The following is a 26,524-nucleotide window of genomic DNA, read 5'->3' as shown; positions in this document are numbered from 1 at the left end:
CTTTAGTTAATAGAACTATACTTTTTAATCATTTACGATTTAGTCCTTTTCACTTAATTAAGCATGCAAACGTTAAAATTTCTTAACAAAATTCTTATATGACACTACTAACATACCATAAACATTAAAATAACAATAAAATAAATATTTTAATGTCAGATTTGTGGTCCTAAAACCACTATTCTGATTTCACTAAAAACAGGCTGTCACATGAACAGTTTGGCATTTTCATATGAGAATATTCAAAATTATTCTAACTCATTAAGTTGAAGCATTCGTTTCTCCAAGGGCAAATGACATGCTTTCCGAAAAACTAACCAACAAGGAGACATCTCTAAAGGTGTTTTGTATGTTGTCCTATAGCATCATAAAGCATCATCCAGTCTTTTGGACCAGTCTCGTTGGTTTGGACAAGCTACCTTTTCGAGTATACCTTTTATCTCTTTATTTGCCAATTCAGCATGTCCATTTGTTTGCGAATGGTAAGCTGTTGCAACCTTGTGCTCCACTCTATGTCTATCGAGCAACCATTTCAACCATTTATTCACAAAATGGGACCCCTCATCACTGATGATAGCCCTAAGAGTTCCAAACCTTGTAAACACATGTTTCTGCAAAAACTTCAATACTACATTGGCATCGTTTGTTGGATATGCCTCGACCTCAACCCACTTAGATACATAGTCTATTTCTACTAATATATACTTGTAACCAAAAAAAGGAGGGAAGGGACCAAGGAAGTCAATACCCCAAACATCAAATAATTCTACCTCAATAATGTTTGTTTGGGGTATCTCATTTCTGTTGGTTATGGTTCTAACCCTCTGGCATTGATCATAACTTTTCACGTAGGCATATGCATCTTTTAATAGAGTTTTCTAAAAGAATCCAGCTTGCAATACTTTGGTTGTTGTTCTTGATCTTCCGAAGTGTCATCCACTTAGAGTTGTATGAAAATGATATAGAATTTCATGTATCTCATTTTCTGCCACACATCTCCTGATCATTTATTCTCCGTATTGTTTGAACAAGTATGGCTCTTCCCAAAAGTAGTACTCCACAACATGGAGAAACTTTTTTGTTTGTTGATATGTCTTTTCAAGTGGCATCAAGCCACAAGCTAAATAGTTAGCAAAATCAGCAAAACAAAAGGTGTTATGGATGTGATTTACCTTACGTATGTGCTCGTCTAGAAATGTCTCATGAATGGGTATAAGAGGAGAAGTTCCTTCTTACAGCTCCAATTTGGATAAGTGATTTGCTACTTGATTTTCTACCCCTTTTCGATCTTGAATTTCTAGATCAAACTCTTGAAGTAGAAGTACCTATAGAATCAATCTCGGCTTAGCTTCTTTCTTGGCAAGTAAGTATTTAATTGTCGAATGATCTATATAGATAGTCACTTTGGTACCTACAAGATAAGATCAAAACTTGTCAAAAGAAAATACAATAACAAGTAACTCTTTTTCTGTTATCATGTAATTCAGTTGAGCTCCCTTCAGAGTCTGAATTGCGTAGTAGATAAGATGAAAAACTTTGTTCCTTCGCTGGCCTATCACAGCTCCTACTGCGAAGTCACTTGTGTCACACATTAATTCAAATGGAAATTCCCAATCTAGTGTGATGATAATTGGTGTTCAGACCAATTGATTCTTCAGATCATTGAAAGCTCTCAAACATTCTTCATCAAAGTTGAATGTTATATCCTTCTCCAATCATTTGCACAAGGGTTTAGCAATTTTGGAGAAGTCTTTGATGAATCTCCGATAAAACTAGCATGTCCTAAAAATCTCCTAACACCCTTTACAGATGTTGGAGGTGGGAGTTTCTAAATGAAATCTACCTTTTCTTTATCTAACTCGATCCCTCGTCTCGTTATTTGATGCCCCAAAGCAATACCCTCTCGTATTATGAAAAAACACTTTTCCCAATTGAGTACAAGGTTTGTTTCTTTGCACCACCTTCATACTTTGGGTAGATTGGCTAGGAAATCATCGTACATGTCTCTAAACACTGAAAAATCATCCATTAAAATTTCCAAAAACTTTTCCACCATGTTAGTAAAGATCACCATCATACATCTTTGAAATATAGCAGGTGCGTTACATAAACCAAATGGCATATGTCTAAAGGCAAACGTATCGTACGGGCATGTGAATGTTGTTTTGTGTTAATCATTTAGTGCTACCATAATTTTATTGTACCCTAAGTATCCATCGAGAAAATAGTAATAGTCTCGTCTCGCGAGTCTATCCAACATTTGATCTAAGAATGGCCAAGGAAAGTGATCTTTACGAGTCATGTTGTTCAATTTTTGATAATTTATGCAAATTCTCTATCCTGTAACCACTCTAGTCGGTATTAACTCATTATTTTCATTCTCCACGACTGTAATGTCTCCTTTCTTTGGTATGCACTAGACCAGACCTACCAACAAACTGTTTGAGATAGGGTAAATTATACCTGCATCTAACCAATTAATAATTTCTTTCTTTACCAGATCCTTTATAATGGGTTTCAATCTCTGTTGTCCATCAATCATCCTTTCCTCACCACCTTCTAGGTTGATTTTGTGCATGCACACGGATGGACTAATACCTCAGGTATTGGTTCTGGTCCATCTGATAGCCTTTTTAAATTGTTTTAGCACTAAAATTAGTTTCTCTTCCTGTTCTTTAGTTAGTTGAGCTGAAATAATCACAGTCAAAGTAGAAGCGTCGCCTAAATAAACATATTTTAAGTATGAAGGAAGTACCTTAAGTTCTAAATTAGGTGGCTCATCGATTGACGCTTTTGGTTGGACATACTCTCTGCTCTCTAATTCCACAGATTCAAAACGGGATTGCAGATTAAATCCCGTTTGGTCAGCTTTTAACAAAGCTAAATATTCCTCCCCTTGCTCATCACTTGGAGGGTCTGACATTAAGATTTTTTCTAATGGGTCCTCAACAGAATTGAGTTCCTATTCGACGACTAATTCTTCTAACTCGGTTACTACAAAACACTAATCAATTACGATAAGAAATCACATCGATTTAAAAAAAATTGAATGTTACTTGGTCATCCTGAACACACATGGTAAGCTCACCCTTTACAATATCAATTAAGGTCCTTCCAATGGCTAGGGAAGGCCTTCCTAAGATGATTGGCACCTCCTTATATGCTTCAAAGTCTAAAACAACAAAGTCAGTAGGAAAAATAAATTTGTCTACACGTACCAATACATCCTCAATTTTTCCTTCCGGATGTGGTAAGGATTAATCTGCTAATTGAAGCGTAACCATAGTTGGTCTCCCTTCCCCTATCCCCAATTTTTTGAATATGGACATCGACATCAAGTTGATGCTCACACCCAATTTACACAATGCCTTACACAATAAGATGCTCCAATGTTGAAAGGTATGATAAAACATCCAAGGTTGTTCATCTTTGGGGGTAGTTTATCTTGTAGATATGCACTACATTCTTTCGTTAGAGCTACCGTCTCAAATTCTCAAGCTCTCCATTTATTGGACATGATATCTTTCATGAATTTAACGTAGTTTTGCATCTGTTTAAGAGTTTCTACCAACGGGATGTTAATATGAAGTTGCTTGAGTACATCTAGGAACTTCTTGAACTGGGTTTCTTATTTTTTGCTTCTGAAGTCTTTAAGGGTAGGGTGGTGAAGGATTCTTTACTTGAACTAGGAAATTCGTATGTTGCGGCATTTATGCATCTAACAAAGGTTTTAATTTATCAAAATTGACTAGTTTCAAAGTGACCTTATCAAATTTTACAGATTTTGGTTCTGGTGAAGCTGGGTTTTCCACACTCGGTTGAATTTCAACTTTATCTCAAGCTTTAACTAGCTCTTCTTCAACTTCAACTGTGTTGGGCTCTAACGTCTTTCCACTCCTTAGAGTCAATGCCTTATAGTGCTCTTTCCAAGGATTTCTTGGATTTTTTGTATTACTAGGCAAAGCACCTTATGGTCAGTTCTTAAGTTCATTAGCAAGTTGACCCACTTGATTCTCCAAATTCCTTAAAGTGGCATCATTCTTTTTCATATATGCCTTCACTAGGTTCTCAACGCTATTAGAAGGTTCGACTTGTGGTGGTTTCTGAACTTGTTAGGTGAATCTAGGTGGCTGGGTTGATCTGGGTTGTGTGTAAGTGTTACTAGGTCTAGCCCCTTGGCTACTCTAAGAGAAATTCGGATGGTTTCACCAAGATGGGCTATAAAAATTGGATTACAGTCCCTGCCTACCTCGATTCTGGTTCTGGTTACCCATGTAATACACGAATTCTAGGTTTGATGGGTAATCTTCGAACAAGTGCCCTTCCCCACAATAAACACGGGCTATATTCTTGTATTGGTTTGGTGGCTTAGCTGCAATATTGTTAAACCCTTTAGTAGTAAAATTTTTAAGTATTAAGGATATCAAAGATACTTGAGCTGTAAATGAAGTGATGGCGTCCACTTCATGTACTCTTGCACTCGTCTTGAAGCTGTTCGATTGGTTGGCCACTAGTAATTTTTGCTGGAAATGTTCTCAATGATTTCATAAGCCTCATTATAAGACTTAGAAAAGAGAGCACCATTGGTAGAAGCGTCTACTACCATCCTCGTGTGAGCATTGAAACCGTTATAGAAAGTATCTAATTGGATGCAATGTAGGATTCCATGATGAGGGCATTTCCGTAACAGTTCTTTAAATCTTTCCCATGCCTCATACAAGGAGTTGTCATCCATCTGTTGAAAAATAGTGATTTCATTCTGCAACTTAACATTCTTTCTAGGTGAGAAATATTTCATAAGGAAGCGCTCTGCTAACTCTTGCCATGTGGTAATGGAATCCGGTGGCAATGAGTTCAACCAGGCTCAAGCTCTGTCCCTTAGAAAGTATTGGAACAACTTTAATCTTAGTGCATCTTCGGGTACTTCGACTAACTTGAAGGAATCACTCACCTCCAAAAATAAGCCGAGGTGAAGGTGAGGATCTTCAGTAGGCATTCCACTGAATTGGTCCTCTGTCTAAAGCATCTAGAAGACAATTGGCTTCAGCTCAAATTGTTGTGCCTCAATTTCGATTCTCCTAATACCCATATTAAGCTCATGAAACAATGGCACGATATATTGTCTTAAGGCTCTATCCCTATCATCAGTAACAAGGATAGGATTTTGAGCATGATTCTCTCCATTTCCTTGATTTTGGTTTTCAAAGTTCATATCTTCGGTCCTTCACTGAGTTGTTTGTCTTCTCATTTGTCGAAAAGTCCTTTAAATTTCAAGATCTATGGGGAGTAAGTCAATAATTCGATCAATACTCATAAACATCTAAAACAATCACAGAAAAATAATTAAATTAAAATTCAATAGAAAAATAGACCAAAATGCAAGTGTACACAATCGTATAAGAAATAAAGTGACAACTAATGTCGAGTTATCGTACCCACAGAGACTATGCAAGAAAATATTTATGAAATGCAAGCTTAAGCAATTTGGTGGAGGAAATATATAATGATTTGTAAGACGTGATCTAAAAACTAAAATTAACTAAGTATTTAATTAAAAGAAAAAAAAGTAAAATTCCAATGCACGATTTCTAAAACAAATAAGGTTTTAATCAATATGACATAAATGTGTTAGATCAATTTCATTCTTTAACTTAGAATTATTAAAATTATGTTCATGTTGTTACGAATAATTTCATGGCAACTCGGTCTTTTGTTAACTAATGCACATACATACTTACTAAACCAATTAATCTCTTAAACACATTTCTATGTCAATTCAAAAAATTAATCAATTTTCATAAGAAAGTATAAGATAAAGTGAGGTAACAATATATTCCTATATTGAAACAATTTAATCACAATAATCTTACAAGTTATGTAAGGGTAAAGTATTGTTTAATACCATCATTAATTTAATCTTCTAGTACCTTAGAAGATTAAACATGCACCAATTAAATACTGTGAAAATTAATTATAATTTCAATCCGATTAATAATTAACTCTTTTGTTACCTTACAATTAAAATGCAAGCATAACATATGCATGATTTTATTTAATTGAACAAACTACAAAGGCTTAGAACAACACAAACATGAATTTAACAAATTAAGTGGGAAGAATGCAATTAATCTAACAGGAATGAAATTAAGTCATTTTAATTCATTTAAGAACATCAACACAAAAAATATTCATAATCATGATCACTACAAAAATTGAAAAGATTAAGAGAAGGGAACTAGGAAAACAAATCCTGGTAATCTTCCGAAGCCAGACTAGTATGCTCCTCTCTTCTCTGCACGTTTTGTTGATCCATGGCCTTCACAAACACTCGATTGTTGCTGCTCCAAGAGGTGTGCTAGCTCTTTTTCAAGAGGGGAAATCGGCCAGGGAAGAAGGAAATTGGAAAGCAGCTAAAAGGGAAAATAAAAAGAAATATGAGAGAAAATGTGTGAAAGAAGTGTGTGAAATGAGGAATGAAAAATGAGGAAGTGAGGAGGCTATTTATACTTGAGATTGGAAACTCAAGTTGGCTAAAAATAGTAGCCAGTCCCTCATCCTATGGTCGACCATGCTGGTGGAAGGAGTGGTTAAGTTTGAATTTGCTATTTTTAGCTTGTGGCTAAAAATAGAATACATGAAAAGAGGAAGGGTTTGAATGAAATTTAGGAAAAGTTTAAGGGTTGATTTGCAAGTGTTAAAATTAGCCAAAATAAGTTGATTGGTTTAGCAACATGGAATGGTTTGGGCTGCTCTTTTGGGCTTGTTCATCCTCCCTCTTTACTAGCTCAATTCAAGCCCTTTTTCTCTACTTCAAGTTGCTCCTTTTTCCCGATAAAAATTAAATCAGAACTGATTTAAGGAAGCCTAAAAACTTAAATTTAAGTCCTCCATGGCTGTTAGTTCATCATCTTGAACTCCCATGGTGCCTCGTCGATTAATTCTTTCAAGGTGACTATTGAGTTGATTTTTCACCTTTTGTGCAACACTGCCAAAAATATCCTAATTTATGCAAGATTATTACAAAAATAATTAAAATTCAAAATGTTTTATAAACTAAGCTTAAATTAATTATTGTATACTAAAATTATAAAATTTGAAAAAGTCTATATATTTTAATGTTTCCACACGCCTAGGCTTTTGTCGATCTATTGCATTTGACGGTTGCTTGTCAATTTCGGCTTCACCTTGACATGCATGTCAGGGTTGATCACTAACTTCGACTCCTTCCTCCGTGGTTGAACCCGATCATGTACTAGTCGCCCATCATGGATCCCCTCCCCGAGTTGAGTCGGCTATTGTGAGGAGAACCCACCTCGGTAGAACAACGATGCTGGGGGTGTTTGTGACACTATCGACGGGCCACTATATGGTGTCGCCTGGCCTGATTACGGATAGAAGGTGAGAACTGAAGGCGATACTAGATGTGTCGATGTTGTTGGTGGGATCGGCATGTAATATGGCACGGTGGGTGACGGTCGTGCATAATATATCCCTGAAAAATGTGTTGATGTAGGGAATGATGGGGTGTGCTGTAGTGTTTGTGTAAAATAAACTGGTGTTGAATGTTTTGATGCATGGAATGATTGTACGTATTGTGATGGTTGTGTAAAATAAATTAGAACTGAAGGTGATGATGTGGGGAATGAGTGTGCGTGTTGTGATGTTGACAAAAAAAACTGGGTTAGAAGAAAAATAAATGAACCACACTGACCAGAAGGTTGCACGACAATTGGGTCCTCTAATGTAGATGGAGCAGATGTTGATCCCGTCACGTCTCCATCTCCCAACCTAGGATTGATGGGCCCTCGTCTTGGCCTCCTATGGCGACGGTGCCTATTCCTCTTTGAATCCGGTAATAGATATGACTTACCGTTATACTTGAACCTTGAACCAATCCATGTAATTTGGAGACGTCACCAACTCCGATATGAGAAATGGTTCACGCATTGGCAAGAAATCGTACCTACGCTACCACATCTTGATATACATCTTGTGGAATGTTGGCTAATCTTCCTCGAGTCTCCCCCGCAAGTCGATCTTGTAGAGGTCATCGCGCTATTGGGATGGCAGCGAAATATGTTGCGTAGACCCGACCTGTTGCATGTGTAACATCCATAACCCGTATCCATCACCGAATTAGGGTTAAAAGGCATTACTAATCAAAATACTACTCAAAATAGACATTCATTAAAGTTCAATAATTATAGTAGTTACATCAGATAAGCTAGGTTTAATATTAAACATGCAAAATTTTAAGCTTTTCTTTTAGTCATTTAAAACAAAACGAAAACATTACAATCGAACTAGACTATAAGGAAATAAGCCATTTTCGCTGGCTATGAAACTCATTTACAAAACATTAAAGTATGCTCTTATAACATTATCTATCCTGTACATGCCCTAAGTTAAAATTCAAACATTTTAATATCGAGACAGTAGATAGAGCGATGATCTTTGCTGACAATCCCCAAGCTTGAAGCTTAATCTTTAAATCTATAAAACAGAGAGACGTAAAAGAACAAGGTAAGCTTATTTAGCTTAGTAAGTCTATGGCATAACTAAAACAACACAAATAAAACACATAAATATCTTATAATTTCCTGATTACATTTATAGATGTCACAAATACCACATATTTTACTAACTGAATATTTAAAATGCATAGTCATCTTATTTATATAAAATATATGTAATCGTAGAATGCTTACCAATGAGTATATATATATATACTCTATATACATACAACCAATTGTATCTTTAAATAATCATCAGGAACTTACAACCAAATACAGGAACTTATCACTTACTTAAAATCAATTACATACATTACTATCAATACTTAGAGCTGAATACACCTACACTTCAAATGCGTATAATTGAACGCATATTTATACATATATACTCAACAATTATTATAACCGAATATACATATATATGTACATCAAACTAATATAACAGAGCACATTTATACTTACCCAAAATGCATATCACCAATCACATAGATGCTTAATAAAAGCATATACATAATGCAAATATAAATTTATCACATGCATATATGTGAATGTGCATATATCTATCAAGTGCTTAAAACTGTATATACATATATACATACTCATCAGATATGTATAAACGGATGTTTGTATGTTCATCAAATATGAAGGCCGAATATGTAATCATATTCTTCAACTTCATACCACCAAATCTATATACACATTCAGTACATGTATATACATAATATAAACAATATCATCGACACTTAGCCTGCTAGGTTTAAAGCTTGTTTTAGTACACCGGCACTTAGCCTACTAGACATAAAGTTTGATATGTTTCACCGGCATCAAGCCTGCTAGAAGTAAAGTCTGGTATGTTTCACTGGCATCAAGCCTGCTAAACGTAATGTCTGGTATGTTTCATCGGCATCAAGCCTGCTAGATGTAATGTCTGGTATGTTTCACCGGTATCAAGCCTGCTAGACGTAATGCCTGGATTACTTCATTGTCAATAAACCTGTTAGGCTCGGAGCCTAAAATTTCAATTTCACATATACAAATAATTCCTCATATCATTCATAATACAATCACATGTTCATTATATACCATATTCAAATCGTAACAGAGTTTACCAATCATACCTTCAATTCAACTCAAGTGCTTATAAATTCATAAACATATATATACACGTATATATATAAAGTCGAACCTCAATTATAAAAAGAGATAGATTTTATACCTTTAATTCTATCCAAGAACCAATACATAAATATACATATATATATTTTAATCCCATGAATATATTTAACATTTATACCATTAACTAAAATCAACAACCCATACATGTATATACATTTATATTCGAACATAAATGTATTTATTTACACAATTTTTACCTTTAACTAGGTTCAAAACTTATTCATATATATATATATAATTGAATCTATCACTTACATATATATAATTGCATACATAAGTTCAATATAAAAACATATACATATATATAATCTCATACATATTTAAAAATTACATATGAATATATATTCAAAACTACTTAAACAATTTAAAATACATACCTTTAATCAACCCAAAAGCTTATACATGTATATTCTTATGTATATATTTTCGAATCTTATATATATATATAATATACATATCTTTGATTAAACCTAGAATATATACATATATATACTCATATTTGTTCGAACCTTGTGCACACATATAACTCTCATGCATTCAATTAAATTCATCACAAATATATATATAGATTCATATATAAATATTAGAACATTGTATATATATATATACCTATATACCCTTTCTTACTTTAACTAAATTCAAAGATCTATATAAGTATATACCTATATATTCGAGTATTGTATATACACATATATACCATTTATACTTCAAATTTATTCAATCGAATTACTTTTAATTATAGCTCAACAAAAATAAAATAGATATACATACACATATACTGATATAATAACATTAAATAACTAATAGACTTACCTCGAACAGTGAAAAATCGGAACCGGACGATTAGTCGACGACTTTAGCTTTTCCCCGATCCAACTTCGATTTCTTTGGTTCTTGATCTAAATATATTCAAAATGAACTAGTTTAAATATTATTTCATTCAATTTAGTCCAAAAACATATAAATAGGCAAATTACCATTTTGCCCCTAACATTTACACTTTTTACAATTTAGTCCCTATTGCATAAAACACAAAATACTTTCCCACACTATAGAAGGGCCGAATATCCCTAGTGCTCATACAAGTTCACATATTTCATTTATTTCATATTTTAGTCCCTCAAAAATTTAATTTCACAATTTAGCCCTAAATACTCAATTTCACCAAAAATTCAAATACAAAACATGTTAATCTTTCACATATTTTTCATATTTCATCATTAACTAACAAAAATCTCAAGCATTCATCAATGGAATATCACAAATTTAACACAAAATTCTAAAATTAAGGTATGAGTCTTGTAGTACACAAAGCAACGATCTCAAAAACATAAAAATTTTCAAAAACCGAACAAAAACGAACCTTTAATTATGCAAAGACATGGCCGAACCTTCTTCAAGTTTTAATGGCTTTTCTTTCATCTAAGTTTCGGCTAGGAAGATGATATATGCTATAAAATTATTTTTTTAACTATTATGTATCATAATAATTAATAATTTACTAATTTAACCTTATTAAAATAATTATAACATATATATATATATTAAGGTTAGTTTTGACCTTAGCCACCCACTATCTAAATAGTGGTCAAATTTCAGCTTTAAGCCTCCTAATTTAAAAGACAACAACAATTAGATGCTTTTAAATTAAATCTCTAAGTTTTCATTTTACGCGATTAAGCCCTTTTTATCAAATTGAGCACTCAAACAATCAAATTTTCATACGAAATTTTCACACATATTAATTCACATACTACAAGTACCAAAAATAATTTTAAAATATTTTTCTGACTTGGATTTGTGGTCCCGAAATCACTTTGTCCGATTATGGTCAAAATTGGGCTGTTACAGCATGACTCGGTCGGATTCATGCATCTCAACCATTGCAAAAATGACCAATGGCACGTTGACATGCCAGATGTTGTGATTGGCCAAAAATTTAGCTGTGACGCATTCTTGAATCCTCAAATCCACATATATTGCATCCATACAAACTGCATACGAATTTATAATTTTTAGAACGTGTGTAATATTTAATTCCAAGTGCCAGAAACATATTACATAACTTTGAAATTCATAAATTAACCTCCTCTTCGGTTTCTTGATCTAGAGTTAGTCAGATATCGTCAAGCTTAGTCGATATACCGCTATATCTCGTGGGGTTGTTCCACCTATTCAAATAATATGTTATTTCAAAATTACAACAATGAAAATAATAACGGTAATGATTTTGTGGAATGAATTTTACCATATGACGAGTGGGAATTCATAAGAGAGTTCCACTTGAGGGCGTAAAAATGGTAGTCGATACCATACTCACGATTGGAGAAGGAGCATGCAACCGTTGATTTTGGCTTTATCCGGTATTGTGGCTCAATACATTTCTCGGTACAAATTCTCCAGTACCGTTGGTACCCAACTAAGTCGTCTTGATTCCTTCAAGTCAGCTAGTAGTAGTAGCCACCTCAAATGCACCAGATTGCAAGATTTATCTGGAATTAACAGACCCCGATCAACCTCAAGATGAATGTGCGCGCGAATTGTTCTTTTTCGACATCGCTCGTTGAAGCCCTGATAGTTTGGAAGTTGTCTTCCAACCATCTCATCTCGATCCGACTATCCCTAAACTTGCTCAGCGCCTTCCCTAGTAGTTGCTCGCACGTTGCACTCTAATCTGCACTAGATTGGCCCTATAGCGGCATCCCCATCGACTGATAGACCGAGTTATAAATTGATGTCCTCAAGTGTAAGTGTACACTCATCGCAAGGGCGATGAAACGTGTGCGTCTCCGGTCTCCATCTCTCGATCAAAGCACTGATGAGTGGGAGATCCAATTTAGTCCCCCGAGCATGCGAGCCGCGTATAAAAAACTTGCATCTCACAAGTGTCCATAAACAACCTCTGGTGCACATTCGCTTAAGTTGTTTATGCACATCTCCAAAATCCAATCTTCAAACTAAGTATATAAACATAAAAAATTAATAATCTAAACAACATAATAATTAACTATTTAAATTTAAATAATTTAATAAATTTACTTAGCGTTTTTATTTGAACGCTGGAGATATGCTTGTCATCCGAACGAATAAGTTGATTTGTCATTTAAAATTTTATAAGAAAAGAATAAAATCGAACATAATAAAATTCAAAAAAAATAATTTTAAAAAATATTTGAGGATTGAGGATTGAAAATTCGAAATTGAAAATTGAAAATTAAAATTTGAAGATTGAAATTATAAAATTGGAAATTGGGGATTAAATATTGAAGATTGAGAATTTAGGAAGAAAGAATGAATATGAAGTATTTGGGTGAAAAGAATGAATGTTTGAGGGGTTTATATAGGAATTTTTATTACTATTGGACCCCTACTAGCCGTTAAAAAAGTAACCACTAAAATAGTACCGTTAAAGGAAAACTCATCCTACAAGGCGCACATTCACTGCCACATCAGTGAAAACACACTCTGTATGACGCGTTTTTATTCTCTCCTAAAAATGCGTCCTACATGACACATGATGTGGCAGTAAAAACGCATTCTATAAGACACGTTTTCCATTTTCTCTCTAGAGTCAACATAAATCAATAAATTTTAAGAAAATTAGTCTATTTTTTTTTAGAATTATAACAATTGTTATAATATTAGAAATTTTAGTAAAGCTTATTTTTGGCCCACACACAAATTGAAAAAAGGAAAATTTTAAAAATAATATTGAAAGTCACATGCACTAAAATATCTAATAACGTGCCAGGGTATACCTCTAGAGATTTTGATATTAACTTGCGAGTGGTTGAATTGATAACCTTTTTTTCCCGGACCGTAAAGCAAAACTTCTCTTAATATTTTGACTCAGATTTTAACTTAAATTTTTTAATCATTTGACTAAAACCCGACCATACCCAAAAACCTCTTACTGTTAAGAAAAAGTATAAATATTTAAAGTTTTAATTTAATTGAAAAAAATTATTAAATTATACTTGATTTTGCAAAGTAATCCCAGAATGGTGGAGAGGAGATAGTTTTGAAGTCATGGAAAACCATTGCAATTTACTAACAGCCATTAATGGAACCTCAAATCACAAGACCAGATCAGACCAGTTACCATGAAATATACGTTTTAACCAACAGCTTCCCGAACTGACTCAGATCAGATCATTACATTATTAAGTATAACCCTATCATTATATTCTATTATTTCTTCTCTCTCCTTTTAGATGAATATGAGATTTTATAGCAGAATTAACTCCATAATACTGGAAATCAACACCAAAAATACCTCAAAAGCTTTCAAGTTTTCAACTTTAAATTGTCTTTTCTTAAAGTGTATCTAATAATTTTACAGTCTAGAATTAGCAGACTGTTCTCCCATAACAAACTGATGCAATGTACAGATTTTTGGCCCATTTTTCCTGCAACAATGAACAACCATCGCATTAAGGTAAGAACTCCATAAAAATGGAGGTTAAGCAGATATAGTAGATACTACACTTTAGACAACATTTTACTACCCATTGTTAATGTTTAAAGTTAACAGACTATGTTACTTGGACTCAGGAGGTGAGAGCCAGAAAGGGTAAGTTTAATTTTCTTTTCCCAAGTTCTTTCTTATATTTAGATAACCATAACCCTATATCCATATTCGAATGTCTAATATGGATATTGGACATACTTTTAAGGTAAATTAAGAGTCGGAGCAACATAGGTTATGGTGTTAAAAGATTTAGGAAGGGGCAAAACTAGGGATATACCCACCTTTACATGGGTGCTTGGAAAGGCAGATGTACGTAGAGTTTCCTGAGTTTCATCCATTGTTTTCCGCTTCGGAATGCTCAGTATGAAGGCAGCTTGATCTCCAGTCGCAGCCATAGATGTTATTCTATAACCACTCTCCCATCGCCGATGTATCCCTTCACTTGGATATAGAAAGTCAAGCTCCACAACCTTGAATCATTAAAATAAGTATAAAATGAAGTATAATCAGCTACTTCTGAAATGGAGGGCAGTGTAGTGCTGAAGATGCATGTAAAAGATAGAAAGAAAGGAATACCTGATCGGAGAATCCGGAGTTCCTAGACATTACCACACCCCAGCGACTCCCGGAAGTTGTCATTGATGTTACATGAAAGCCTTCTTTCCACTTCTTGTTTATCCATTTGAAAGGAAAAGATTCACTCACTTTGTATGACTGCTGGGTGTAAGGAGTTCCTACAAAGTTGTGAAATTTCAAGAACAGCTTGGTAATTAGGGTCTATATTACTGAGACTCAGGCATGGTGTCAGATACAAGTAACATAGCTCAAAATGCAATTTCATCTCGTTTCAAAGTCATCAAAAAGGAAATTTATTTAGTAGGAAATTTACCAACCTTTTGACATAACAACCAAGGAACTTCCGTTATTTGCTCCAGCTATCGAACTAATATAGTAGTTCTTTTCCCACTGCTCCATAATCCAATCCTAATGAAATACGATAGATATTAAAGTAAGTAAAATATGCATGTAAATCAAAACGGAAAATGAAACGAACCAGTGCTTAAGATTAATTACCTTGTGTAGAAAGACGGTCGACAATTCATAAACCTGGGAAGAGAAACTGGTTCCAGCATCCATGATCAGGGCCCAGAGATTAGCTGCTGAAGCCACACAACTAATAAACAATCCATCTTCATTACCCTTATCTACATGCTGCCGCAACCTCGAATCCCCTACATTATAGTGATATCTACAAGGTTGACAAAAAGTTATATGCAAGATGAACAAACACTGTTTCAGAATTACCTTAAGTTGAACAAAATCTATGCAAAGCAAATTTTGAACCAATATCTCATAATTCACTTAGAGCAGGCACAGAAAAATAAACATCAGAAAGGGCCCAATCTAATTTCAATAAACCACATTCAACTGCAAACAAACAGTCACTCAGAATATGAAGGTCCTTTCTTATTTACTTTTTAAGTTTTGCCAGCCCCTATATACGTTTAATCATCATATGAGACACCAAAAATGAATACAACTTGGTTAAACTTACAATCAAAATCCCAGAAGTGGAGATATAACAAAATGTTTGAGCAGCACAAGATACCTATGTTACTCGGACTAGGGCATAAGTGTGAGGTATGGGCATTTCCGACACAAGTACTTTCAATTTTTTCTAAGTTCTCCATATATCTGTCACATCCCAATAATCTGTCTGGATACGTGTCAGACATGGGTACTTCAAACAAATGAAGGGCTGGAGTAACATAAGAAGATACAAGCAGTATAAATGAATATTATATTTAACAAGAAAATGCAACTTTACCTCTGCTTCATAGGACGACGTGCATTGTAAGCAGAAATCCACTGAGTAGCAGGACTACCAAGACGTACTTTTTTCTTAGGTTGATCATCGTCTTCCAAATTAATCACTAATCTTCCCCGTTTTTGCCCAACCTATTTATTTAAAAGGAAATGGAGAAAGGTTGCTTGAGTGACCATCCTATCTAATCCAATTTAATTGGGGGAAAAGACGTAACAACCACCTTAAGAGCTCCATCAATTCTAATTGGTCTCAGTGCCGTGCATGGTTCAATTAGGCTTTCAAATATGGATATGAGCTTGGCATAATTTGGCTCCTCATCAAACTTCATATTTGTAACAACTTCGAGGAACTGCTTAAAAGGGGCAGGACAAAAGCAACACATCAACTCTGGAGAAGTGGCCATCTTTTTCTTGCAAACCATAAAACTCTTGTTATCCCCCTGTGAAGTTTGATGCAAAAGCCAAAATGGTTAAGAGGGAAGTAAATCAGACCTATGTCACTCAGACTTGGAGATATGGGTATGTAACAGAGATATGTTTAAATTTTTTCAAAGTTCTATGCATTTAAAGAATCCTTGGAAGGTCATATCCCCACACCCATTTCCGAATAAGTGTTGGACAAGAGTGCCAAATAGTAATATTTCAAGAAAAACAAAATGTCGGAGAACATATAATCAGATTAGGGAAATCCTTAATCAAAACAGTAACAAACCTGATAACCCTGCCATGGTAACCGTCCTTTTATTAGAAATATCAATGTGTATGCCAATGACTCAAGGTCATCTCTATGGCTTCCAATCCGACCTAAATGTGCATGTACACTAGCATATCTAACTGTTCCCCTGATAGAAGAAATATTTCAATATAGTAACACCGAAAATAAGTAGTAACTGGTTAACATTTTAAATAAAAAGGTCAACACACCTGAATACATCAGGCCTCTGATCATAATCAACATGTTGACCCGAGTGTGCATCTTTCCATCTAGAAGCTGAGCCAAGAAAATGGGAGGCATACAGTAATTAATACCACTATGTGCTCATGTTTCAGAAAGAACATACAGTTAACAGGGAAGTGAGGACTGAAGAAAACATACCTAAACCAAGATCGATAAGATATAGCTTCTTCTCATCAGCTGAGCCACGTTGACCTAGTAAAAAGTTCTCAGGCTTCACATCTCCATGCACAAACCTTTTTTCAAGCAGACAATAAGCAATGGCAATCAGCTGCAACTATGCAAAATAGGGAAGTGTACTCTATATAGTGCAGAAAGTTAGAATAAATTTTACCCCTTTAAATGAAGCTTTTCAAGAATCGATATTGCCTCTACTGCAACACATGCAGCCATATTTGGTGACATCCTGCTATAAAACAGCATGTTATAGATTTACATAGACATGCCTGGGTAGGTATGACAGACAGATACAAGGAATAGTCTATTTCTTACGACTGTCCTAGAGTATTCCAAACATCCCATAGGCTAGGACCGAGCATATCCATTACCTGAAATATTCATTAACATTCTTTAAGATACATTAATTAACTAGGGAGTTGTGACTTCTGAGTTATGACACCCAGGAGCTCAAAATGAAAACTCACAAGAATGTAGAAATCTCCTTGCCGGCCCTTGTAGTGCACCCAAGGAATCCCATAGCACCCATTTAGGGAACTTTTCATTTTGCGAGGAAATTAAGAAAAACAAGAATCAGGATGCTGCACAAAAAAATAGGTAGAAACGAAGCTTTACATAAAAACTTATGATTAACAGTGCCATACTTGTACACTTGCCACTCATAAGGTGGGCCATAATTGCAACTTTTACTGTTCCGGTGCTCAAACTTCAAGGCTACCTGTGATGAAAAAATCTCATGAGTCATGACATAGCATGCCAAGTGGTTTGACTTGGAAAATCCTTAAACATGGGAATGAGTTACTCAGACAAACCTCGATTGCATCTGGTCCGATTCTACCACTACCACCGCTTTCCCTTCGGCCAACATAAACTTGGCCAAAACCACCCTTACCCAATTTCCTTTCTATCTTATATACGGGAGAATTACCCACCTGAACCTGCAAAGAGTAACAAAAACAGTATACAGTCAAGAGATTTGATGACATGGACAACTACATAACAAGGAATGTTTTAGTTAGTAAGAAACTGAGGACTAGAAAACAGGTGACCAAACATATACTGAAACCCTGCAACTTGAAGCTAAAACATCCCTCACTTTCATGTAAAATAAACTAGAAATGATTATCCTAATAGTTTTGAACAAATCTGAAATGCTGAAATTAGGAAATCACTAATTTCCTCTTAGTTGAGGAAAGCGTACTGGAAAAAGAATTGAAGCCAGTTTCTTCCCGAGAGGTTCCCAGGATAAGCAACTTAATATGGAACGTTTAAGTAACAGATAACATATTCTATAAAAAGAAAGATACAGTAATTAACATTGAGCTACCTTTTCAGGAATTACTGTTGTGCTAGCTTCTTCTTCAACTCCTATTATTTTGTCAGCACTCCCGCCGTCCATTGCAATATCTTTATTGGCCACTACCTCTACTTGGTTGAAAGCAGGTTGAGCATCAGCCAAAGGTGGAGCCCTAGGAAGAACCTGACAAGGCTCAGGGTCTAAATCGATCAACCTAATACCCCGGCCTCTACCAGCAGCTTTTGGCCTATTGGGTACCTCTGGTGAGGGCCCTTTAGCTACAGCTGTAGCCTTACCCCGCCCTCTTCCGCCGACTTGCCTCCTGGTTCGGTTTTGAGCAGGCAGTACACAATTCTCTGCTTGATCAACTGGTTGAAGAGGCGGCTGAAGATCACCAAGGCGTTTTGATTTCCGAGCTCCACTTCGCAATTCTGGCATCCTCAAGCCATGCAAATCACATTCCACTCAGATCCTCTGCTACCAGTCTAGATCCTGTAACCAAATTTACCAATATAGAAACTAATAAAGAACATTTCATAAGCAAAATACAACACATTTGGAAAGCTGAAATAATAAATAACTAAATATTAAACATTTTTAGCATGGCCTTAGACAAATACCCAAGGTTTACATAAACTTTGTCTATCAATATCAATTCCAGAAACCAAATTATAAACAATAATAACAAAATCACGGATTAAATTATCAAAATGAGTAAACCAACAATTCTTACTATTAAGTATTCACTACGTAGGTATCTAGAAGTGAGAGAGAGAGAGAGAGAGAGAGAGAGAGAGAGAGAGAGAGAGAGAGAGAGAGAGTATTTTAGCAAATACCCTTTAAAAAAAATCTATTTTTGCTCGGAAAATGGAAGCTATAAAGCTAATGTAGCAAAAAACCATACAGTATCTATGCATGTTCGTTACATATTTGATTAAAAAAAATCCAAGCTTCAAAGGTCAGTCATTTTAGTATCAAACAACATCATTTATAATAAGAAACAACAATCTTTGAGTTCATTACATCAATCAATCAAATAAAACAACAAACCTAAATCGAACAATATTCGTATTCCATCACCCCAAAACATGATTTAAAAATAGAAAAAAAATACATAAAAATTTCCATTTCATAATCGGTTTAAACCGATGTTCAGTAACCAAACAATCCTAAATCTGACCATCCAAGTTTTCAGCCAAAATAAACAAACAGAAGTACAACTCATAATCAAACAAGCTACAAATATTCTAAAACAAATAACTCACAGATCAATTATCCTCAAAAAAACTTAATGGGTTAACCTTAGATCCTTAATAAACAGCTCAGAAAACACATTTTTGGATATGTAAAATCAAGACCTGAAAAAAAAGACGCCTTTTTTCTTTGGATTATTTGGGGATAAAATGAACATAAAAAAAGTAGGCAAGAAATTAGGGTAGTGAGAAGAGAGATGAAAAGGAACTTTTTTCCGTTTCGGTTTTTCTGAGAGGTTGATCGAATTGAAATGCAAGTGAAACTAGAGATGAAGAATACTAGTGCAGTTTATTTGGGTGAGGGTCTTTTATTTTTGTGTCAACATAAAGTTGATGTAAAATGTGATGAAATTTTTATTTTAAAATTTTAATTTAATAAATATACTCTTTTTACTTTTTAATTCCTATTTCGCTTGTTTATGTTTGAATATTATCAATCTATTCAACTTTAACGATTTTATTAAAAAATATTCTATTATATTATATTATATTAACACTGAAAAATAAATTTTGAAAATGTGAATATCTAAATTTATAATTTCTTTTTCTTAATTTAATTAATATTAACTATCTTTTTCATTTCACAAATTGGGTGACCTAGAAGATGGTTTAGTATCTAAGCTTTTCAATCAGACAATCGAACTTTCACATCTCTTTGATTCTCTTCAATCTTTTGCTTGATCTCTTATTTACCTTACTTGTTTCATCTTATACTTTATATATATAAGTTATCTCTTAGCCATTTCACATGAACTCTCCCTTTCTGTCATTATTTATCTTAATTTTCTTCTTCTCTTCATTGATTAGGGTTTTTTTCCCTTTCTCCTCTTTTCGATCTTGAAGCATGTTCTTGTTTGTTAGTTTTTGTTACATGTGGGTTGAGAAGAGCGAAAGATCATCTCTTTGGTTTTCCGAATGTTTCATCTTGTCGAAGTTCCAATATCTTAGGCATTTGAGTATCTCAAGCTAGGTGATCACTACTTGTCATATCTAGACATTACTTAACTTCAAAATCCCTCATCCTCCACCCCCATATCATTTATTATAGATGGAGCCTTTTAAGGTTCCCTCCCAATCTTTATCACCCTTATAAACCTCTTGCATGCCATTTCTTTTACATGCAACCCCTACTATCTACCTTCCTAGTTACATGTTTCTACACTTTTACTCAACCTTAAAATGGTTAGAAGCCCTCTTCAAAAAATGATTGTAGTTGGTCGAAAAGTAACAAAGAATTTGAGACTTTCGACAAGGAGGATTACATGCACCACATTAAGGAAGTTGAACAACAACCACTAAATAATGTACTAGTAAGGAAAGGAAATGTTGTGCACTTTGATTACAATGATCTCTCTCTCTCATTCAAGCCTATTGGAGCCACTATTTGATCACCTGCATCCACAACTTTAAACAGTTCTTGGTATGACACCTACAAAGACTCGTTAATAGGTTATGGGACTAAAGAGATCGAGTAATTGTGTCTTCAAGAGATGGTTATTTCTATGTTATCTACTTCGATAACTTCTTTTATCTTCATTTTATTCATAAAAAGGTCCCTAAGCTATAAAGGGTGCATTGTTGATGAAGGCACAATGAACCCCTTACATTTACCCAAATCTTGATTTGTTCATTCCTTAACTATATAGGTGCAAATATGGGGTCTGCCTCCCTTTATTGTAACATCTCTTACCCAATTTGACAACTGGCGTAAGTAACTGATGTCACACTAACACCTTCTTTGCATTTACAAGCTTTCATTTTTATAAAATTCATCATTTATAAATTTAACAAAATCTCATTAAATTATTTCCAACATTTTCATAGTTTTAAATGCATTTTAAAATCATATTGAATCATTTCCTAGGTGTTTAGACATGACATATGCATAAAACGAACTTTCGATAACTCAAAACGATTAAAAATACAAGTTGTATAGGTGTAGTGGGGCATGCCTCAAGACAAGCCTTGCATGTCTTAAGACTTTGAGCTATATGTCTTGAGAGAGTGATCAAATATCTCGAGAGATTTGCCTCAAAATTTTATGTCTCAAGACATAATGTCCATGTCTTGAGACTTTAGACCCCTAGAGCAAAAAAAATAAGCTTTCGAACTTGTTTGTCCCAAGACTTAAGTGTCATATCTCAAGACTAATGTGTATGGAACCCAAATTTAGACTCCAAAACACTTCTAGACCATTCCAAATCCCATCCAAAAATTACAAATATATGACACATCGTTTTAAAGCTTTAAAGACCCTTAAGAAATAATTAAAACCAATGCAATGACCTCATACTCATCTAAACAATCATTGTTTTCAAAAAATAAGCAAAATATATCAAGTAGTTATAGTGCATGCATCTCAATGTTAAACACTCAATCAACTATGGCCCTTAAGCCAACTACATAGTAATCCTCAATACAAAACATTAATAACATTCAACACTAAGACCCAATAATATGAAATTGAAATATATACAACATAAATGAACCCTTTAAGTACATGTTCACAAATTTCTCAATGAGATATAAATCAAAGTATACTGAAATAAACTCACTCTAGCATAAACCCCTATTTACATGCCAGTTAACTAATCTAATATAATCCAAATTCAAGCATTCTAAACTCTTCAATCCTTGTATGAGGATGTGATCTCCGCAAGATATGATCTTTAACCTCTCGAGTATATCAACAAACTACGGGTAAGAAACAACGACGTGTAGCAAATTTTGCTTAATAAGTGCAAACGAATTTCCTATATTACCTTTAAACCTTAGGTTCATGATGAATCTTTTATGAATGGGAAAATATACTTCCAAGTTATGCCACTTACTTAAATGTAAGGATTTAATCTCATTTCATCTCTAGAATTCTTAAATAAAGTTTAACTCATTCTAACATATTTTAATTCAATCATTCACTTTACACCTCAAAGTGATTATAACCTATTAGTTATTTTCTCATTTGGTGAACATCCACTTAAGTCATTCAATCTTTATTTCCATTACTTGCATCATATACACATTCAGTCAATTTAACGCATATCTTTTATTCTCATACAACTTTTACAATTGCATTTCATTAATTCCTTTTTCACATTTGTACAAATGATAGTTAATGCCAAATTCAAATTTCAAATTCTCAATACTAAATTATTTAATCTTTTAAAGTCTAGCTTATAATCAATTATTCATTCGTATTAAAAAAATATTTTCTCTTATAAACATTTTATTACAAGGCATACTCAGTAATTCATTTTATTATCATAATTCAAGCACATAGCTTTTAATAAACCTTAATTTCATAAGTATAATAAAAACATCTCATATTTAAATATACTCATGTTTTACTTTACAAATCGATTTATTGTTGTTGGGATCTAGTGCCCTTAGTGTAGTATTTCAATATACTTGTATTTTTTGAACAAATTGGTTTAATAAAAATATTCATTAATTACATTAATACCCTTTGTATATTTCCCTCGATGTTTTTGCACGCAAAGCAAAATAGAAGCAAATATTGAATCACTAGTTATCTAACATTTAACTAATACTAAGTGGTATTACGTGGTCGGATCATAATACGAAAAGAAAACTTGTATTAGTAGATAAACCTAAACATATCCTTAGTCTAATCGAAAATACAAAAAAATCGATTCAAAAACTAATATACCGTTTATCAAGTCCAATTGGGGAGATGCTTTGTCTTAAGCATCGAAGCAAATAACTCCCAGAAGATAGAATAGATGTGACTGACTGGATTGATAGTACATCGAATAGGACCCAAGTAGAATAGATTTTAAATCTCTTAATGGATTTATTCACTTGTGATGTTCATAGCGTGGCATACCTTAATCCTGAGTGGATGATAAACTATGTATATGTGACTCATATACTTTGATGTAAGTAAAAGCCTGAATTCAAATAAATAAGGAATCAAAAGTTGGTGCATTGGGTACACGACTTCTACAATATGTAGCATCATTCGCAATAGTTGAATTCAAAATCCAACTAATGGGTAAACAATATCCTCTTATCAGCATTACATGATAGATGAAAAGTAAACATGACTACAAGTCATTTGTCTTTCTGATAAATGACTTTATTACCATTCGATAGTAATTGACTTTTCATAAAAGGAGATGTAATGACTACCATGAGATAAAATAGGATCATATTGGGAGAAATAATCTATCTTAAGAGATTAAGGATATCCTATGAGGGTAACACACTTATAACAACGTCATTGAAAGGACACTTATTAAAGTAGTAGGGAGAGCTCAGTCATGACATTATAGTGGAATGATTTCATGACTAAATAAGTTTATAATTAATAGGTAAAAAGTTAGAACTTAATTATAAATTATTTGAGCCTTAATTATATATGTCCAATCGGTCCATCCGTTAGCTCATTGAAACCATAAATGAATTGCATGTAGAACCAAACGAACATAAATGAATGGAAATGATTAAGTTATAGAAATAAATAGAAATGATTTGGAAATTAATTTAAGGTATTCAAATTATTATTTATTTAATTATAATTAGATAATTAAATTTTGAAAATGGAATTAAATTAATTCGTCATTATGAACCGTTGAATATGAAAATTAAATATATTTTCTTATAGATTCTTTTATGGTAAAGTTGTCATGTGTAATACCCCAAAATATATAGGTTAGAAGTAATAATTAACCAAGAAATAACTTGGTATTGATGGTTAAGTGCTTAGTATACTCCCTAGAGGTCTTAAGGTTAATCCACATTCTTCCCATTTCCCTTTTTTTTCAACAGCTAAGGAACAAATTCAAACTAGGATATATATTAGATTTGGTAGGAAAATAACAAGAATGGGTAGCAACCCAAATGGTTAAACATCTATTCCCCCATTAATGCCCAGGTTTGAAACATGCCATTTCCCCTCCCAATTCTTTTATTTTCGGCAGAAAGGGTTAATTACCCAAACAAGCCCTCAAGTTCAAGAAACCCTAGGTATTTAATCTTTTCTCCTAATCACAAAAGAACTATAATTTTCTTTCCAAATTAAAACAGATTTTCTTTGCTCCTTTCCCCTATTTCTTCCATAATTCTTTTCATAATCTTATTTTTTACATAATTTTTGCTCTCCATTGCTATGAATATTTTCTTGTTTTATCAAATCTAAAATCAATCCCAAGCATGAATTGCTTTTCACTGATGTCAAAATTATCGTCGTTAATCCTCAAATTCTCATCAAAAGTTCGGTAAGTACTCTAGTTTCAATTAGTAGAACCTGTAGATTTTGAAATAAAAACGTTCATCGCTAATTCCCCAAATCAATTATGAACTTTTATGAAACCTTTCAAAATCTTGATTTTTCTTGAAATCCGTAATTAATTCTTATGTAATTATCAATTAAAAAACTCATTATAGGTATCTCGAATCAGATTTGGATGTGAGGATCATCATTTGAGACCCCGGTGTTAGGTATGCGGTCTTTTATAAGAAAATTAAGGTAAAATCGAGCCTAGCATAGACCACACGGCCAAACACATAAGGGTGTGAGCCACCTGTGTGGACCAAATGGCCCCTACACATGGTCATGTCCACCCTGAAACCCTAGGGAATTCGCTTCTCACATGGCGTAGGACCCTCCACACAGCCTGTCATACGACCGTGTCTCCCTTGTAGGTTGAATTTTTTAATGCCACACGGCCTCAATCTGTTACACGGCTTAGTCACACAACCCTGTACCCCCTCTACACAGTCCAGGGCTTCCTATACAGTTTAATCACACTATCGTGTGTCCCTTGCTTCTCAGAAATCACAGTTTCACCCAGAATTTTATAATTTATGCAAACTAGTCCCTGAATGGTTCATGAACTATTTTTAGTGATTTATTTTATTCAATTGAGTCCTTAATTTTAGGATTAATGCTAGAATCCATGATTGATTGATTATATTACTAATATATATGTTATGCAATTTATACATACCTTCTATGACTAAATTACTAATAAATTACTATTATTACTTGTTTAACCGAATTACTGATTGCATGAGTCATATGCTTACTATATTGATAACCGAATACATAACAACCATGTCTAATGCTACTGATGATATAAACACATGTTAAGCATATTTACTATTTCTATACTTTATTGATATTGGCATGCCTTACTACATTGCATGGGGCGGGACGCGTTGAAGGGAGGCAGTATTAGCAGTTTTAACTGCAAACACTGGTGGTTTGTCCACAAATTACTTGTAACTTTCATCTACAAAATCATTGTGTACTCACAACCACTAGCAGCGTATTAACCTGCAAGCACTCGTGGTTTATCCAAAACTTATATTGGCAGTTATTATCTTCAAACCAGTTTTGTATTCACAACTACTGGCAACATATTAACTTACAACACTGGTAGTTTATCCACAAACTAGAGTGTTCAGGATATAAGAATCGTCACATCCCGAAAATAGGATCGGTAGTATTGGCATTAAATTATAGATTAAAAATAGAGTAAATAGAAAACATATTAGTAATAAGGATTAAAAAGGAATAGAAGCTAAAGTAGAGAACTTAAAAAGGTAAATTAGGACTAATGGATAATGGGGCAGTTGTTAAAATAAGGGTAAAAATAGGAAGGGCTTATAGAGTAAATAATCCAATTCTAGGTATGAGTTTGGCTATAAAAAAACCCTTCACTCCTTATCTTTCTTCCTCACGTTCATTACATTTTTCTCATTCTTTGCATTTCAAAAGTTAGTTGCATTTGGTAGTTATTTTTCTCTCAAAACTTTTTCTATTCTACATTTTTCTTGGCATCAAAACATACTTTTCTTCTTCATTTCTTCAAGAAAATCACCTATCTA

General features: G+C 33.8%; 1 protein-coding gene and 1 non-coding gene across 6 annotated transcripts; one reads left to right on the top strand and one right to left on the bottom strand.

The window, feature by feature from the left end:
• Positions 1–4,661: 4,661 nt before the first annotated feature.
• On the top strand, positions 4,662–4,767 carry LOC121225972 (small nucleolar RNA R71). Its single transcript, XR_005923874.1, has one exon. It is a non-coding gene; the product is annotated as a small nucleolar RNA R71 (small nucleolar RNA).
• A 9,161-nt stretch (positions 4,768–13,928) lies between these two features.
• Positions 13,929–20,016, bottom strand: LOC107920312 (casein kinase 1-like protein HD16). Of its 5 annotated transcripts, none has more exons than XM_041109742.1 (17): positions 19,775–20,016; positions 18,447–18,908; positions 17,932–18,057; positions 17,764–17,837; positions 17,587–17,656; positions 17,435–17,490; positions 17,277–17,348; positions 17,084–17,178; positions 16,912–16,978; positions 16,700–16,829; positions 16,209–16,427; positions 15,989–16,119; positions 15,235–15,409; positions 15,054–15,144; positions 14,737–14,894; positions 14,442–14,630; positions 13,929–14,098 (listed from the first exon to the last, which is right to left on the bottom strand). In XM_041109742.1, the coding sequence occupies exons 2-17, from the start codon at positions 18,852–18,854 to the stop codon at positions 14,039–14,041; spliced, it is 2,121 nt and encodes a 706-aa protein (XP_040965676.1). In that variant the 5' UTR covers positions 18,855–18,908; positions 19,775–20,016; the 3' UTR covers positions 13,929–14,038. The 5 variants fall into 5 exon arrangements, with proteins under 5 accessions (XP_040965676.1, XP_040965674.1, XP_016705448.2 ...); XM_041109740.1 differs by having other exon boundaries at positions 17,277–17,351; positions 19,718–19,996; XM_016849959.2 differs by having other exon boundaries at positions 19,718–19,996.
• Positions 20,017–26,524: the final 6,508 nt, after the last annotated feature.

The sequence above is a fragment of the Gossypium hirsutum genome, chromosome D13 (assembly GCF_007990345.1).
Source record: "Gossypium hirsutum isolate 1008001.06 chromosome D13, Gossypium_hirsutum_v2.1, whole genome shotgun sequence".
NCBI lineage: Eukaryota > Viridiplantae > Streptophyta > Magnoliopsida > Malvales > Malvaceae > Gossypium > Gossypium hirsutum.
This window is presented reverse-complemented; position numbering and strand designations above follow the sequence as displayed.